This window comes from Marmota monax, unplaced genomic scaffold (assembly GCF_021218885.2).
Source record: "Marmota monax isolate L192 unplaced genomic scaffold, Marmota_monax_Labrador192_F-V1.1 WCK01_AAM20220418_F8-fsc00010, whole genome shotgun sequence".
Classification (NCBI taxonomy): Eukaryota; Metazoa; Chordata; class Mammalia; order Rodentia; family Sciuridae; genus Marmota; species Marmota monax.
The window spans coordinates 24,521,264-24,535,639 of record NW_026692321.1 but is presented as its reverse complement, the minus strand read 5'-3'; the positions used below and the strand labels follow the sequence as shown (position 1 = coordinate 24,535,639).

The 14,376-nt window shown below is 37.6% G+C and overlaps 1 protein-coding gene across 7 annotated transcripts in view; it reads right to left on the bottom strand.

Moving 5' to 3' along the window:
- Window positions 1–14,376, bottom strand: part of Ltbp1 (latent transforming growth factor beta binding protein 1) — a 393,004-nt gene that overhangs the window by 14,040 nt on the left and 364,588 nt on the right. For all 7 annotated transcript variants that reach the window (XM_046441615.2, XM_046441616.2, XM_046441617.2 and 4 more), the window contains 2 exons: window positions 13,717–13,857; window positions 12,314–12,484 (listed from right to left, as the gene is read on the bottom strand). In XM_046441615.2, coding sequence (XP_046297571.1) covers window positions 12,314–12,484; window positions 13,717–13,857 — 312 coding nt within the window. The remainder of the gene's footprint in view (window positions 1–12,313; window positions 12,485–13,716; window positions 13,858–14,376) is intronic.

Here is a 14,376-nt window from a genome sequence, read left to right as displayed (position 1 = left end):
CATATATGATTATTCATGAACATGGTTTTCATTCACTTATAAGAAATAAGACATTGCTGCTAAGTAGAAAACTGGAACTATTTTAAGATCTTTGATTTCTTTTATGATTTTTTTTAATACATTGCTATTCACCTTAACCTGAGATGACTCTCCTCTTCCCCCTGGATCTGTTTACAGTCCTAGTAGCTTCTACTTCTGGCAGTGATTTCTTTGGCTCTCCTTGGTAGGGGCTCAGAGGTTACCATGAATGTTATCTTCTGGGGTTGAGCAGTGTGCAACCAGCACAAATGTACATGAGAGCTCTGCCTGTCGCTGAGACTTGAAGTTCAGAAGGAAGCACAAAGGAAGGCTTCATTGTGTCAGGAATCCTCCCAATGAGCTACTCTTTTTGTAATTTGCTTCTTTCTTAAGGAATTGGCTACTGATGCTAAGCAAAACCATGACCTTCCTAGCCTCTACTCCCCGCAAATTTGTGCAAATTCAAGGACCTGGTTGCTTTCTAAGCACTTTGTACATGCTTTTCTCTCAATCAACCAGGGCACAATCTATCCGAAGAGAGAGTAGATAAACTTTTCCTCACCCCTACTCTGCCAGGCTTGCCTGCTCTGGCCCTGAGGTCAGCATTTAAAAGCCAGTAGCCAGCAGCTTTGTTCTATCCATAGTTGTCTTATAAAAGGCTAAAAAGAGGTCAAAATCAATACACATTATTTGAGTTAAAAAAAAACTCAATCAGGGAACAGACTTTAATAAACAAGCATGCGCAGAGGTATCCTCTCTTACTCCACTCTTCACCGTTCATCTTAGGGTATACTTCAACTATCCCTCCTATCCAAGAGGAAAATCCCCCAGGAAATTGTATTTAACATATGTGAAAATAAAATTCACTACAGAACAAATCATTTAGTATAAGATGATACTGAAAGGGCATTTCTAAAACATCAAATGCCTATTCATACTCCCTGATTTCAAAGGAGAAAGAGTAGAAGCTGTTGTTACTTTTGAGATAAATCAGACTGCTTACTAATTAAAAGTGGGTTTTTTGATCACATTACTTTACATGCATGCCTTTATCTCTCCATTTTGGCTCAAAATTGGATTCTAATAGGCCATCAGTGAGACTGATGAGACTGTAATCATATTGAAATTTATTTTCGAGTCCGGATATTTTATATGGTAGTGTGGCCAAATACTTTCCCAGCACCTCCATGTATCATGGCTCTTGGAAAATAAATAGGAATCAAAGAGACACTCCTAAATCCAAGCTGTACAAATATTAAAATTTCAGAAGTGCTCAAGTCGCCAAGTATAATCTGTTCATCAAACTCCCCTCTCATTGGACTGCTCTGGTGACTGTTGTTGAGGACATTGGGACAATTGGCTCCAACCACTTTTCAACATGGAGTTCATGCGTATGTTAGCTGCCGTCTACCAATCCCCATTGGTCCTCTTTCACTGGTGTTCCACGTGCTCACTGACTCACCCATATCCAGGGAACTGGCTTTTGGGAACTGCAACTCACTCCATGACACTGGTGCAGAGTTTTGTCCTCAATAATTTAACAAGAAGTGAAGGAGTATGTTTTCCCTTTACCAGGGTTTGTTTTTTCCACTCTCCTGACTCTGAGGCAAACTATGTTTATTTTTCTCCTAATATACCTTTAATCAATGACTGCCATATGATCACAATCAGAATGTGACTTCTTTCCTTATCCATTGCACCTACCAAAACTCAGGTTTAAAAAAAAAATACATCCATGTCTTAGCTTTATTTCTTGTATTTTTCAAGTTCACTCCGTCCCATCTTTGTACTTGCCTCCTCTGCTATTTGTTCCCATTTGCCTCACCCCTTCGACAAGTCCAGTATCTTTTTCCCAGTGTAGGAACAGAGGCTCTGAAGGGCCACGTAATCCCTGTCTGGCTGGGATCCATCAGCGTGGTAGGGAGGCCCAGTGGGATGAGCCCCTCCTTTTAGGAGAGTAGATCTGATTCTCAAGGGAATTGGATAAAAGGCTTTATTTTTCCTGACCTTTTATTACCTTGAGAATTGTGTTAGTCAGCTTTTTGTTGATTTGACCAAAATATGGGACATGAACAACTTAAAGGAAGAAAGATTCATTTTGGCTCACGGTTCCAGAGGTTTCAGTCCATGATCAGCTCCACTATTTTGGGCCTGAGGAAAGGCCCATCATGGCAGGAGGACATGGAAGAGGAACGTTACCCAGCTTAAGGCACCCAGGAAGAGGAGGGTCGGGGGTTGTTTGCGTGTGGGGAGGGGCAGGATAAATCCTCCTAGGCAAGCGCCCCCCCCCCCACCTACTTCCTCTCCCTAGGTTCCACTGCCTACAGTTTGTAGGCACCTTTCAATAATGCCATCAGATATGAGTCCCTCAATGAGTTAATCCCCTGATGAGGTCAGAGCCCTCCTGATCCAATTACTTCCCCAAAGCCCCACCTCTGAACATGACTGCTCCAGATCTAAACCATAACCAAAATTACTGCAGCGGAAGATGCTGATTGTAAAATATATATCAATCATACATGGAAACAACTTGGGGGTCCCCTGTTACCATGGGAACGTTAAGAACACATTCTATGTCTCACATATGGCTGGGTAGACTCACACTGTGAGTCTGGAGGTCTCACGTCCTGATTTTAATTCTCCATTGACTGACTCAGTCAGTTTTGAATTTCTCCACCGGGTAACCTCAGCTGGCCAAACGTGGTAATTTCGCTACAAAAATAGTGGAGCAAATTAATCTGAGAATACTGACACTTTTCTGTTAAAAATTTAACAGCAAGTTTTTTGGTTTCATTTCTTCCTTATTATTATGGGTAGCTATTGTTTCTAAGAGAATCCTATAAAAGAATCAGACTGGCTTTGTGACTTCACTTTGAAATATAATTGATTTTAGAGTTAGGATATGCATTGAATAAGAATTAAGGGAATTTGATTTAAATTTATTAGGTGATTCAATTTGTTGTAATTAAGTTTGATTTACCAGATTTATAAGAGCTGCTTAAATATTTAAGAAGAAAATGCTTACTAAGATTGTGGGCTGCCCTTTTCAGCCAAATAAAGTACTTAAGATCAAATGCATAAAATGTGTAAGTGAAGACCAAAGTCTTCGTGAAATTGTCAGAAGTTATGTCTAAAAGAACAAGTTTAATCTCTTCTCTGAGACATAAATAATGAAAGCATAAAAATCTATTTCATAGAAGTGGATGATAAAAATGGGTATATTAATTTCTTAAAATCTGGGTTTTAACATTTATAAATTGTATGTGTCAAATGTTCTTTCAAAATCCAACAGTAAATGGTTGCATAAGCCTCACTCAGACATCACCGTCAACTGGTAATTTAGGAGCCTGCAGGACACACGTGGAGCTCTCCTACAAGTCTGCAGTGTGATTCTAATCTGCACTAGTCCTGAATCCCTTGCATTGTGCATCGTTTTTGTTTCTTGTTTCCTTTCAAAAAGACTTCTAGCGCTGCGTAACCAGGTAGCCCTGTGAAATAAGCATCTGTACAACGTATTTCCTGGAACAGGCTTTGATCATAATCACTAACACCTATGAAGTATTATTTACTGTGTGCCTCCCACCTGCATCATCACAATTAACCCTCAAGCGACCCCCGCGGCAGGTGTGGATAATGCCACTTTACAAAGGAGAACTAACAATCATCACATTACAGCAAAGAGCTGTATGTGCATAATTCATGACTGAATTTGATTTTGCAACAATCCCTTTATAGAAGGAAAAGTATTTGCACTTTTCCATTGGGAGGGGCAAAAGGAAGCTTTCTAAATCAATAATATTTTTAAATGAGGAACAATATAAATTGCTCACTGGCCATTCCATATGGCATCTAAGAGGTGGACCATTTGCCTGTTGAGAATACACCCAGTGGGCACGGTGTGTTTACATTATGTCCGCAGACACGTTAGCCACTCCATTCAGGAGGACTTCTATATCCTTCTAGTTTAATTTTCCATTACAATTGATTTAATAGCTACACTTTTTTTTGAATCATAATGCTTAGGATCTCTGATCAAAATAATAAATACTTTCATACTAAGACAGTATGAATTATCATAACCTTACAAAGAGGTCTCAATTTTGGATAAAGGAGACTGAAGTAGCTTGTCCAGTGCAATGTGCAGACCCGTGACAAAAACACAACATCCCTGGACCGCCTGACCCAGAGGCGGTGACCATTTGCTGTGTCTCACATGTAGGATGTTCCAAAGTTATTAACATTCTTTGGAAACATATTTCTTGGAAAAGCCTTAAGTCATGACAGCTGAGAGGCCTTTTGCAACTATTTCCCAGTTATAATATTTTTTCAAGTTCAGTCTGAGAGTCAAATCCCTGTATTCCTTCACACCTCTAAGGGTATTATGAAATTTCTTACATTTAGATCTTTGGGAACATTAAGAGCCGTGTATGGCTATGAAGGAAATCACTACCCCAATTGTTTTAATGCAGATTCCAAATTGTTTTCATTTTTTCAAAACCCTATGGACATACTGGGCTAGATTAGCTATTAGAATGTATTCCAAAATTTTGTGATAGCAAACGGTGAATTTATTAAATAAGGGTGTCATTTGTACATTTTAATGACATAGTATGTAGGAATAAAAATATCCTAATTCTAAATTTCCTTTTCCATTCCATTAGATACAAACTGTACAGGTGTTCAAACTTCTTTGCCTAATATATAGGAGGTGTTCAATAAATAATAAGATGAAGGAATATATAAATAACTTAAAACCAAAAACAGGTAAATTATAAATAATTGAGAGTTCAATTCAGATAATTTATCTCTTCTTGTAAAATGTAAGATGTGCATAACTTACATGCAGTAATAATTTTTCTTAGGAAAACAAGAAGTAGGAATAATTCTTACAAATACCTTTCATTCCCTTATAGAATAGTCCACCTAAACAGAAGGAAATTAGGAATTCTGACATAGCTTTCTTTAATAGATCCCCACTAAGTCTACATCTACAGTACGGCTTTGTGCTTTTTTTCTTCTATTTCACAGGCACTAAATAAAAATCCATTTTTTCAAAAATTATTCCTTCAACATTAACATGGGGATACAGCAATGAACAAACTACACATAATCCGTGCCCTCGGGGTTCAAATCCTAGTTAGAATTTTCTCTTAATTTACATCTTGAGGAAAACAAGGTGCTGAGAGCCCTTTATTCCGGATAGCACATTAGGGTTACCACACAGGAAGTGGAAGCTATGTCCTTCAACATCTTCCCCAGAGCTCGTGACCTTTTTCCTATACCATTCTAGTGCTTGTAGCTTTAGCATTTAAGAAACTGTTCTGAATGCATAAACGTTCACATTGCAAAAAAGAACTCAAATAGTAAAAAGGGGATCAACTGATAAAGTCACCTAGCTAAATATGTTCTTCCTTTCCATTTTTTATGCAAGGGATGGTTTACTAAGTCTATGTTTTATGCCTTTCTAAATGTGAATTAGAAATCATTCTACATTAGGTTCTATAGATGTCTCATTTTAAAAATGATTGCATAGTTTTTACACTGCACAGATGCCCAATAACTTATGTACCAATTCCAAGTGACAGAATTGATTCCAATTTTTCCTTATTAAGCTGTAAGTATATTTTCTTTCTACCATTCAAGTACATCTATAGGATGAATTCCCAGAACTAGAATTTTTTAATTAGATGTGTCTATACATATCTTCATACTGTTCTCCTTGAAACACAGAGGACCCAGACCTCTCTCTATATTTTGATCATCATTAGTGTTTCTTTAAAATTTGTAAGAGTTTTCAATTTCTTTTGTGCCATTTCTGTCTCCTTTGGGACATTTAAAAAAAAAAAAACCAATATCACCTTTCTATACCTGAACTCTTTCACCAAGAGCACTTCAAAAGGACTGATTATGAAGTACAGAAGCAGCATGCTTGCCTAGCATGTGCAAGGAATTGGGTTCAATCCCCAGGAACACACACACCAAGTGCTTCAAAGGTGGACACCTGTACTGTAGAATATCATACTACCAATAGGTGGCACTCTCAACACAGTAGAGAGGCCCTATCAAGAAAGCTCATGTACCTAATTTTCTTTCATTTGTTGATCAAAAGATTTTTATTTCTGTGAGATACCTTATATATCTTGTAATTCACAGGTATGTTCCAGAAATTCTAAGTTTATACTTTTAAGAGTGCCAATAAAAAACATTAAAAACTCATTTAAAAATGATAAGCATCACCATCATCTTGATTTATCAAGAATTACTGACTTGCTTTAATTCATTAGTTGACTGAACATATATTCTCTATTATGCCCACCAACATGTTCAGGGATACAGACTTGATGACACATCAACTCTGGTTTTGCTATGCTCACTGTTATAACTAAAATGGTGGTTTTTCACACAACATGAAAAAAATTTTAAATCTCTATTTCTTCACGTTAATTTTTTAAAAAATTTTTCAATGTGTCTTTATAATATGTAGAAAGCACATCCATTCCCCATCCCTCCCCTCAGGTGAACCCACAGACACACACAGGGAAATATCTGTACTCTCCCCACCCAGCAACAATATGGCAGCAACACCAAGAAGGACTGATTAGGACACTGTGTGACATATTTAACTGCATGTCCATCGTAAAATTATTCCCCTGGACGCAAGCTAGTAGCCAATAGGAAAATAAATTGCTAAAAAAAAATGTTCAGGTAGATGAAATTTTTACTCTGAAACAGAGTTTGTATGAAGACAGTTCTCATGACAAGATATCAACCCAGTTTTGAGGATGACTTATCATCATAATGAACTATTAAGGACCTTTTAGGGTGTAGTGCACTTTGTTACTTTTATATCCTAAAGTACACTATTTATTTAAGATGTATCTCCAGGCCTTGGGGCAAAAGGGACTCAGATAACACTGAAGTGGCAAGAACACAGATTCTAGATCCAGGATGCCTGGATTTGACTGTCATTTCATGATATTTGACTATGGCAGTTACCCTAATCTTTCTGTGACTCAGATCCTCTTCCAGAAATAGGACATAACTATATACTTAAGGTGGCTTGAAGAATTAAATATATTAATAGGTGGAAAGTATTTTAAACAGTGCCTGGCACAGTACTATATGTATGTTATTTTATAGCTGAGACCCCAAAACCCCAAGCCACAGGAAATTCATACTCCAATAAATTCCATATCCACCAAGATCTCAAAGTTCCAATAATTGTATGATTTCCTTCTAGCATGGTACTAAAAATTCAAGGAAAGATCAATTACCACCCTCTCTCATTTATGATATGAGTAATTGACTTGTTTTTCTTGAGTTTGTTTTCCTAATAGCTTTTTTTTAAAGAGACTCTTATGACAGTATGATAAAGAGATCAAATCTGAGGATCCTTCCAATGCAATTCAGTTACCAAAATAATTTTAAGAGTGGGAAGGATCAGAGGAGAGGAGAGGAAGTAGAAGCAGGGACAGGAATAGAACAAGAGAAGTTTCCAGAGTTCTAGAAGTGGGAGGGGAGGCTCCATCCATGACCACTGTGCAAAACTGACCACCACCACAAATAACCTGGAACTTTCTCCAATTATAGCCTGCTGTTTGACCTTGGTGACTTTAGCTAAGGACTGAAATGAGATCTCAAGCGATTCTAGAAATGTACTGAATTATACAATCAGGCAATTGTCCTCATGTACAGTTACCCCGACACAATCCATCACCCTCCACTCATTTCCCCTGCATGTAGCACCAACCCACGAGATGCCATCTAACTTCAGGGAACGCCACTGAGGGAGCTAGCCGCTCCTGCCTCCTCCACCTACCACTATTCTTGGGTATGGCTGCGGCTTTAGCAAGAATTAATGCCCGTGACCTATTGGACCCGAAGTGTGAAAGCCAGCTCCAGAGCCAAAGCTTTACTTTACACCGCACTTTAATGCTCAAACCTGACGACAAGTGGTACGATTTATTCTTCAAATTCCACCAGCACTGTTTCCATCAGTAACTAATTGTTCCCCAAAGCAGTGCTGCTTCCTAAGAAACTGCAAAGTTCAGTGTCTGGCAGGGTGGGATTAGTCCAGTGTTAAGGTTAACAAACACATAACCTGGTCCATCACAATATCAAGACATCTAGAAACAGCACGCTTAAAAGACACAAAGACAGGAATTATGAGCATACGAGTTAAGTTTCAAAATCCACACATTCTTTGCTTCCTCTCAACAAGTAATAACTACCAGCATTAAAGTAGGCTTTAACAAAAAGTCAGGTGCTGTTCAATGTCTTTGGAGCCTTGTTAGTGTAGTCTAAGGACTACCAGCAGCAGTTTGATGCTCGGAACTTTTAGATAGAAATGCAGAATCCTGCACCCGCGACCTCTACAATGAACTGCAATCTGATTTTTGATACAATCCCCAGAAAACTGACCTACTCATTAATGTTATGAATCAGTGGTTTAGAAGAGAGACTTATTTTGAAAAAAATTATTTATGCATTTGTCAATCCTCAGTTCATATACAGGTGCTATGACGTAATCATGTATTTTATAAGATCCTTAGATTTCAGTTACATTTGAAAATGCATTGGATCAGAGACACCTAGCAGTAGTAGTAATAACTGTTTATATTTTCTGAAGTCTTATCATATATTGAGCACTATTTCATGTTTATTTTACCACTTTACTATCATAGTATTTAATTATCAAAACAACCCTGTGAGGTAGGTGATGTTATTTTCACATGAGGAAACTGAGGCACAGAGAGACGAGATAGCAAGGTCATGCACATAAGAAGTTGCCAAGCCAGGATTCGGGGCCAGGCAATCTGGTTCCAGAGCCCATGCCCTGATTCCTCTCAGCTATAGTACTGCAGAGAAATGTGCCCAACAGAAGGCGTTTAGTGTACTTGTGACTGGAAGATCAGGTTTAACCAACGGAATGCCAACTCTTCATCAGATCTTCAGAAAACCTGTTCCACTTGGGCATGGACTTCTCTCAGATACACTCTTCCTGACTTTAGTTCTAGCACCATAATTCTGGTCTTATAAAATAAATGTGCTTTCTGGGCTGCCTAACAAATTCCTTTACTCCAACTGACACATGTAGAACAATGGTTTCCAATGTGTTCCCTGGAACCTAAAGTATGATACAGTATACATTTCTTCACATTCATTCATTCGAATTTGCAATTAAAAATGTGTTTCTTAAAACCTCCATTGAAAATAATTGATGCACCATTCTAAAATCCATCTTAGAAGAGATTTCATATTTAAAATAGAATTCATGTTTAGAATATTGATAATTATTCTGAAATTCATTTCTTGATTCCCTAGCTATATTATGATACTACTAGGAAACTGTACTATCTTTAGATTTTAATTACATTTAAAAATGCATTTGATCAGAGACACCTAGTTGAATATTTGTTGTTTTTTTAAAACTCAGTCAATTAAATTTGATTATCAAAGGAACTGCCTAATCAAAGACACAGGCACTAAAATTTTAATATTTAAATATTTATATCATAGGACTAGGTTAGAGACAGAATAAAATGTAAATATATGCAAACCTTTTCATAAAGGAGTTCCCATAACCAAAAGCATACTGTCACCCAAATGTCAGGGCTATAAACAGAATATGTACAAAAAACTTATAAATAAATTTTTAAAAGACATAGAATTCAGCAAAAAAGGACAAAGAATATGATGAATAATTCACTGAGAAAGACAAATCAACTATAAACATGAAAAAATATGTTCAAATTTCCTAGACTACCTTTGCACCCATCTGATAGAAACCATTTTAAAGGGGTTAGGGGCATAGCACAGTGATAAGTGTTTGTGCTTAGCAAGCATGAGGCCCTGGGTTCAGTCCCCAGCGTGAACAACAAAATTTAAAGACACTGATAGAAGCAAATGAAGAAGGACGCATTTCTGAATACTGCCAATATAAGTGTGAACTTTTACAATATTTTCAGGAAATAAATTGAAAGCATACATACTTCTTGACCCAGTATCTTTATAAGAATTTTCTTCCTAAGGCACTCCTGCAGGTGCCTATGTGAAGGCTCGTTGCAGCATTATTTATAGCAGCAAATTAGGACTGGGGTGGGGAAAGGTTGGGGAGGAATTACACAAATGGCTAGCACAAGATGTGGTAAATAAACCACAGGGCATCTATACAACAGATTCTGCACAGCCTCTCGAGTTACCATCTTTCACCCATTTTAAGATACCCCAGATTGTAAATGTCCTCCCATCACCAGATGTTAACATGTAACAGGATGGCCTGTGGCCATTTTCAGGTGCCATTGGTTATCAGATGACTCCAATTTCAGAGATGCTGAAATTGGGATCATCTGATAGTGCAAAACAAAAAAACAAAGTGTAATGTAGATTGGTGACATTGATTTCAGTTTTCAATATTCTGTTATATATATATATATATATATATGTATATATATACATATACATATATATCTCATAATAATAACAATGTGTAGGAAAATCTAAGGGGATAAAAACCCAGCTTTCAAGGATGAGCATCTTAAAGGTAGGAAGTTCACCTGTGAAGGGATAGGTGGAAGGGAACATAATATCTTTGATTATTTATTCTTTAGAAGAAGCATGTATTAGGGCTGGGGTTGTGGCTCAGCGGCAGACTACTGGCCTAGCATGTGCGAGGCCCTGGAGCCTCAGCACCACATAAACATAAATAAATAAGATGAAGGTATTGTATCTAACCACAACAACTAAAAAAAATGAATATTAAAAAAAGAAATTATAAAAAAAGAAGCATGTATCATTTTTAAAATGAAAAAATATTGCATAAAGATCAAAGGAAAAAAAGTTGAGGTGTTAGAACATTGTGAGAAAATGACCCAAACTTTAAGTGCTCACTCTACTAATTTCACTTTCATCTCCTAGGGCATCCGCCTCTCGGGCACAAGACAACAGAAGCACTAGTAACCACACCCTGTTCTGCCCAAGTCCTCCCAGCCTTTACAAACAACCCAGCAAGGGAGAAATAGGTGGCCCAGCTTTGCAAATGAGCTACGCAGGGTGAGGCAATTTCCCCCTGAGCATGCAGCAGCTGTGGCAGATTTCAGATTCAGCCCATCTGGCCCCAGAGCCAATAGCTGGCTGCCATCTATGCCTTTATTTATTAATTTTTTTGTCCTCTGGTATTCATTTTCTTTTTGTGGCATTTCAAATTATTTTCTTTTTTCATGCTACATTGGTTTTAAGTTATTTCTAAGCCGGAAAGTTAATTAATAAATAGCTTGAAAGAAAAATTCTAATTGAATTAACTGAAAGTTAATGCATTTTCTCTCTTCAAGAAATTCTTCTTCTTTTAACTATCCTGAGAATGTACTCATTACAAAACCCTTCATTTTACACCCACACATTGTTTTTCTAGCTTTAACACATCAGTTTCACAAAATGATACTCCAAACACGTTCAAGTGCCTTTCTTTTAAATGAGAAGTGGTAAAGAGGGAAATGAACCATTGGTGGACAACCCAACAGACACTGAACAGCCCAGCCAGGAAACCTGGCACAAGCCCCTCTAGCTGCCCTCCAACACTTAGGAGGTGGGACAAAGCTGGGGCCTGAGCCTGTCTCATTTTTTCCATTTGACCAAAGATTTGATGGCAGATCTAAAACTTGAAAGCAGATTTGTTTAAATAATTTTTCATTTACTTCTACTTTCTTTCCTTTTTGTTCTAATCCTTTTCTTATACAGATTGAGTATCTCTTATCCAAAATGCTTAGGATTAAAAGTGTTTCAGATTTTGGAGTTTTTCAGATTTGGGGATAGTTGCATAGAATCTCACCAGTTGAGTAGCCCTAATTCTAAAATCTGAACTTTTGGGAGCATTTCAGACTTTGGATTGTCAGGTTTGGTATTTCTCAATACAGGCTGACGTTAAATTTTGGACTTTGACCTAGAAGGATCTAATATATTTTGCTATATGTAGAAACTGCTAGGAATGAGGATTATAGAAAATAAATGAAGTATTAGGAAATATACAGACATACATCACCAATGGCCAAGTTTTGTTTCTTCAGGTCATTTATCATTCTTTTGGGAAATAGAATGATGGTTTCAAAAATTCATGACAGGGTTTGGCATGCAGGTAACCAACCAGAAGCCATAGACTTATCCAATCCTTTGTACATACACACCTGTGATAAAGTAAGACCCAAGGAGTGAAGACATAAAAGAGAAACGTCAGGCTCCAGAGGAGGTGAGAAGAACCTGCTGCAGGTTTCTTGCAGAAAAAAAGTGGATCTGGGCTTACCTGAATCCTTCATGGGGCAAAGCGCACACTGCATTCCCCAGGCCTCTCCATACAGACAGCAGCACTCGGTGTATGTTGTCTGCTTCCCTACAAGAGGACGGCTACACACATACTCTTCGCTAAGATGTTCCCAGCACAGATCTTGGTAGACATCGGTTTCTTCTATTTGTTCTAAAAGGGAAGCGATGGTTCCTTGACAATTGCACTGTTATTTCATCAACACTGTGGTGGAAGCCAGTGAGCGTCAAAGTTTCCATTCCTACGACTAAGAGTGACTTCCAAATAAAAGTCTGAATCTAGCCTGGTCTTTCCACAATGAAACCTCTGTCGTCTCCAATTGAGTGTCATTCCACCAGCTAAAATTCAGACTGCCCATCATGTTCCAACTAAATCCTTGCTTCCATAGCTTGCATTGTCATATAAAGTGACCCACTATCTTGTCCTTGAGAGACTTCCTCCAGTCTTCACTTTTTCACATTTACTCCTTTGTCAGATCCTACCATTTCTCTCTAATTTTTTCTTCTTTTTTGATTCATGCTTTGTCACTTATTTCATCTGCCAGCACTCTGGACGAGAACAGTTCTCCTCAGTTCTAATCTTTCTACCTTTCAACTGACTTCACCCAAAGCAATCTCTTGAATATGGTGATTGATTGATTAGCTATGCCCGTTATTTTCTTTTAAAGATTTATTTTTTAGTTGTAGTTGGACACAATACCTTTATTTTACTTATTTATTTTTATGTGGTGCTGAGGATTGAACCCAGGGCCCTGCACGTGCTAGGTGAGTGCTCTACTGCTGAGCCACAACCCCAGCCCAGCTATGCCTATTATTAATGGCATGTCACTTCATCAGATATGAACAGGGATTCCTACCAATGGATTTCAGGGCTTTCTACCACTTTGTAGAACTCCATCCTCTGTTTCTACCTAGCCTCATCTGTGTCTTTCCCTCCAGATTAGATTCAAAGAAACTGTTTTTACTACATAGTGTTATTTATTTTTCCATCTGTATATTTTCACAGCACACCATATGATATCGTCTTAAAGCTTACCAAAGCTCTCAAATTTGACACAGTATGTCCCTGATTAGCCTTCCCTAAACTTACATCTTCCTCATCTGCCTCTGAAGGTCAAGTATGATGACCTCGGGCTTAGAAGAGCTCTGCCTTCTGCTCTGTGCTACTCTGTATCCTGCTGCCTGGTTGGTGAGTATGTTCAAAACATTAAAGCTCTCACATGTCAATCATATGCATCTTATTATTTCTCTTAGAATCTCACTTTCGTTATTTCAAAATATTCAATAAATCAATTTTTCTATTTTTTAGTAGTTCACACTTTGGTCAAAACACAAACCTTATGGTATTTATCTAGACATAAGTTTGCATCTCATATCCAAACATACCATTTGATTCTGTTGGTCGGATACATCTTTTTTCTGAAGCATCCAGGACCATTGGATGGGTACAAAAGCAGTTATAAGAGCCTTCTGTGTTAACACACTGGCCATCAATACAACTGTTGGGATCTTGACATTCATCCATATCTGAAGAGAAAAAAAAATTACTAAAGCAAATCAGCAATCAGTTGTACCTCATATACTTACTCAAGTTAACACATAGCTAAATTTAGTCCAGATTCCAGAGGCTGCCACAAGTTTAATTAACTACAAATCATCATCCAAAAGAGAACGGCTCTGACTCTAAAAACGTTAAGTTGTACTGACTGCAAAAATAATGTTGCCGCCACCAATGGTATTAAATATGGAAAGAAAACATCTATGAACAGGATACGTTTTGAAATTTAAGATAAAATGCCTTTTTATGATATTTTTAAAGTTATTTCCTTTTCTATGCTTTTCTGCCTAGTGTATATGGTTTTCTGCTTTAAGCATTAGAGTCTGTGTCAGCATTTTAAAGTGACTTTCACTTGCTTGGTATGAGTGATGAAGCAGGAGGCTCCACAGACCAAAAGGACATTTCAGTTATACCAGTGACCGGAATTATAATTCCACATTGAATATTAACTGTTTGAAATCCATTCAAATAGTTGGTGGTTTTATTTT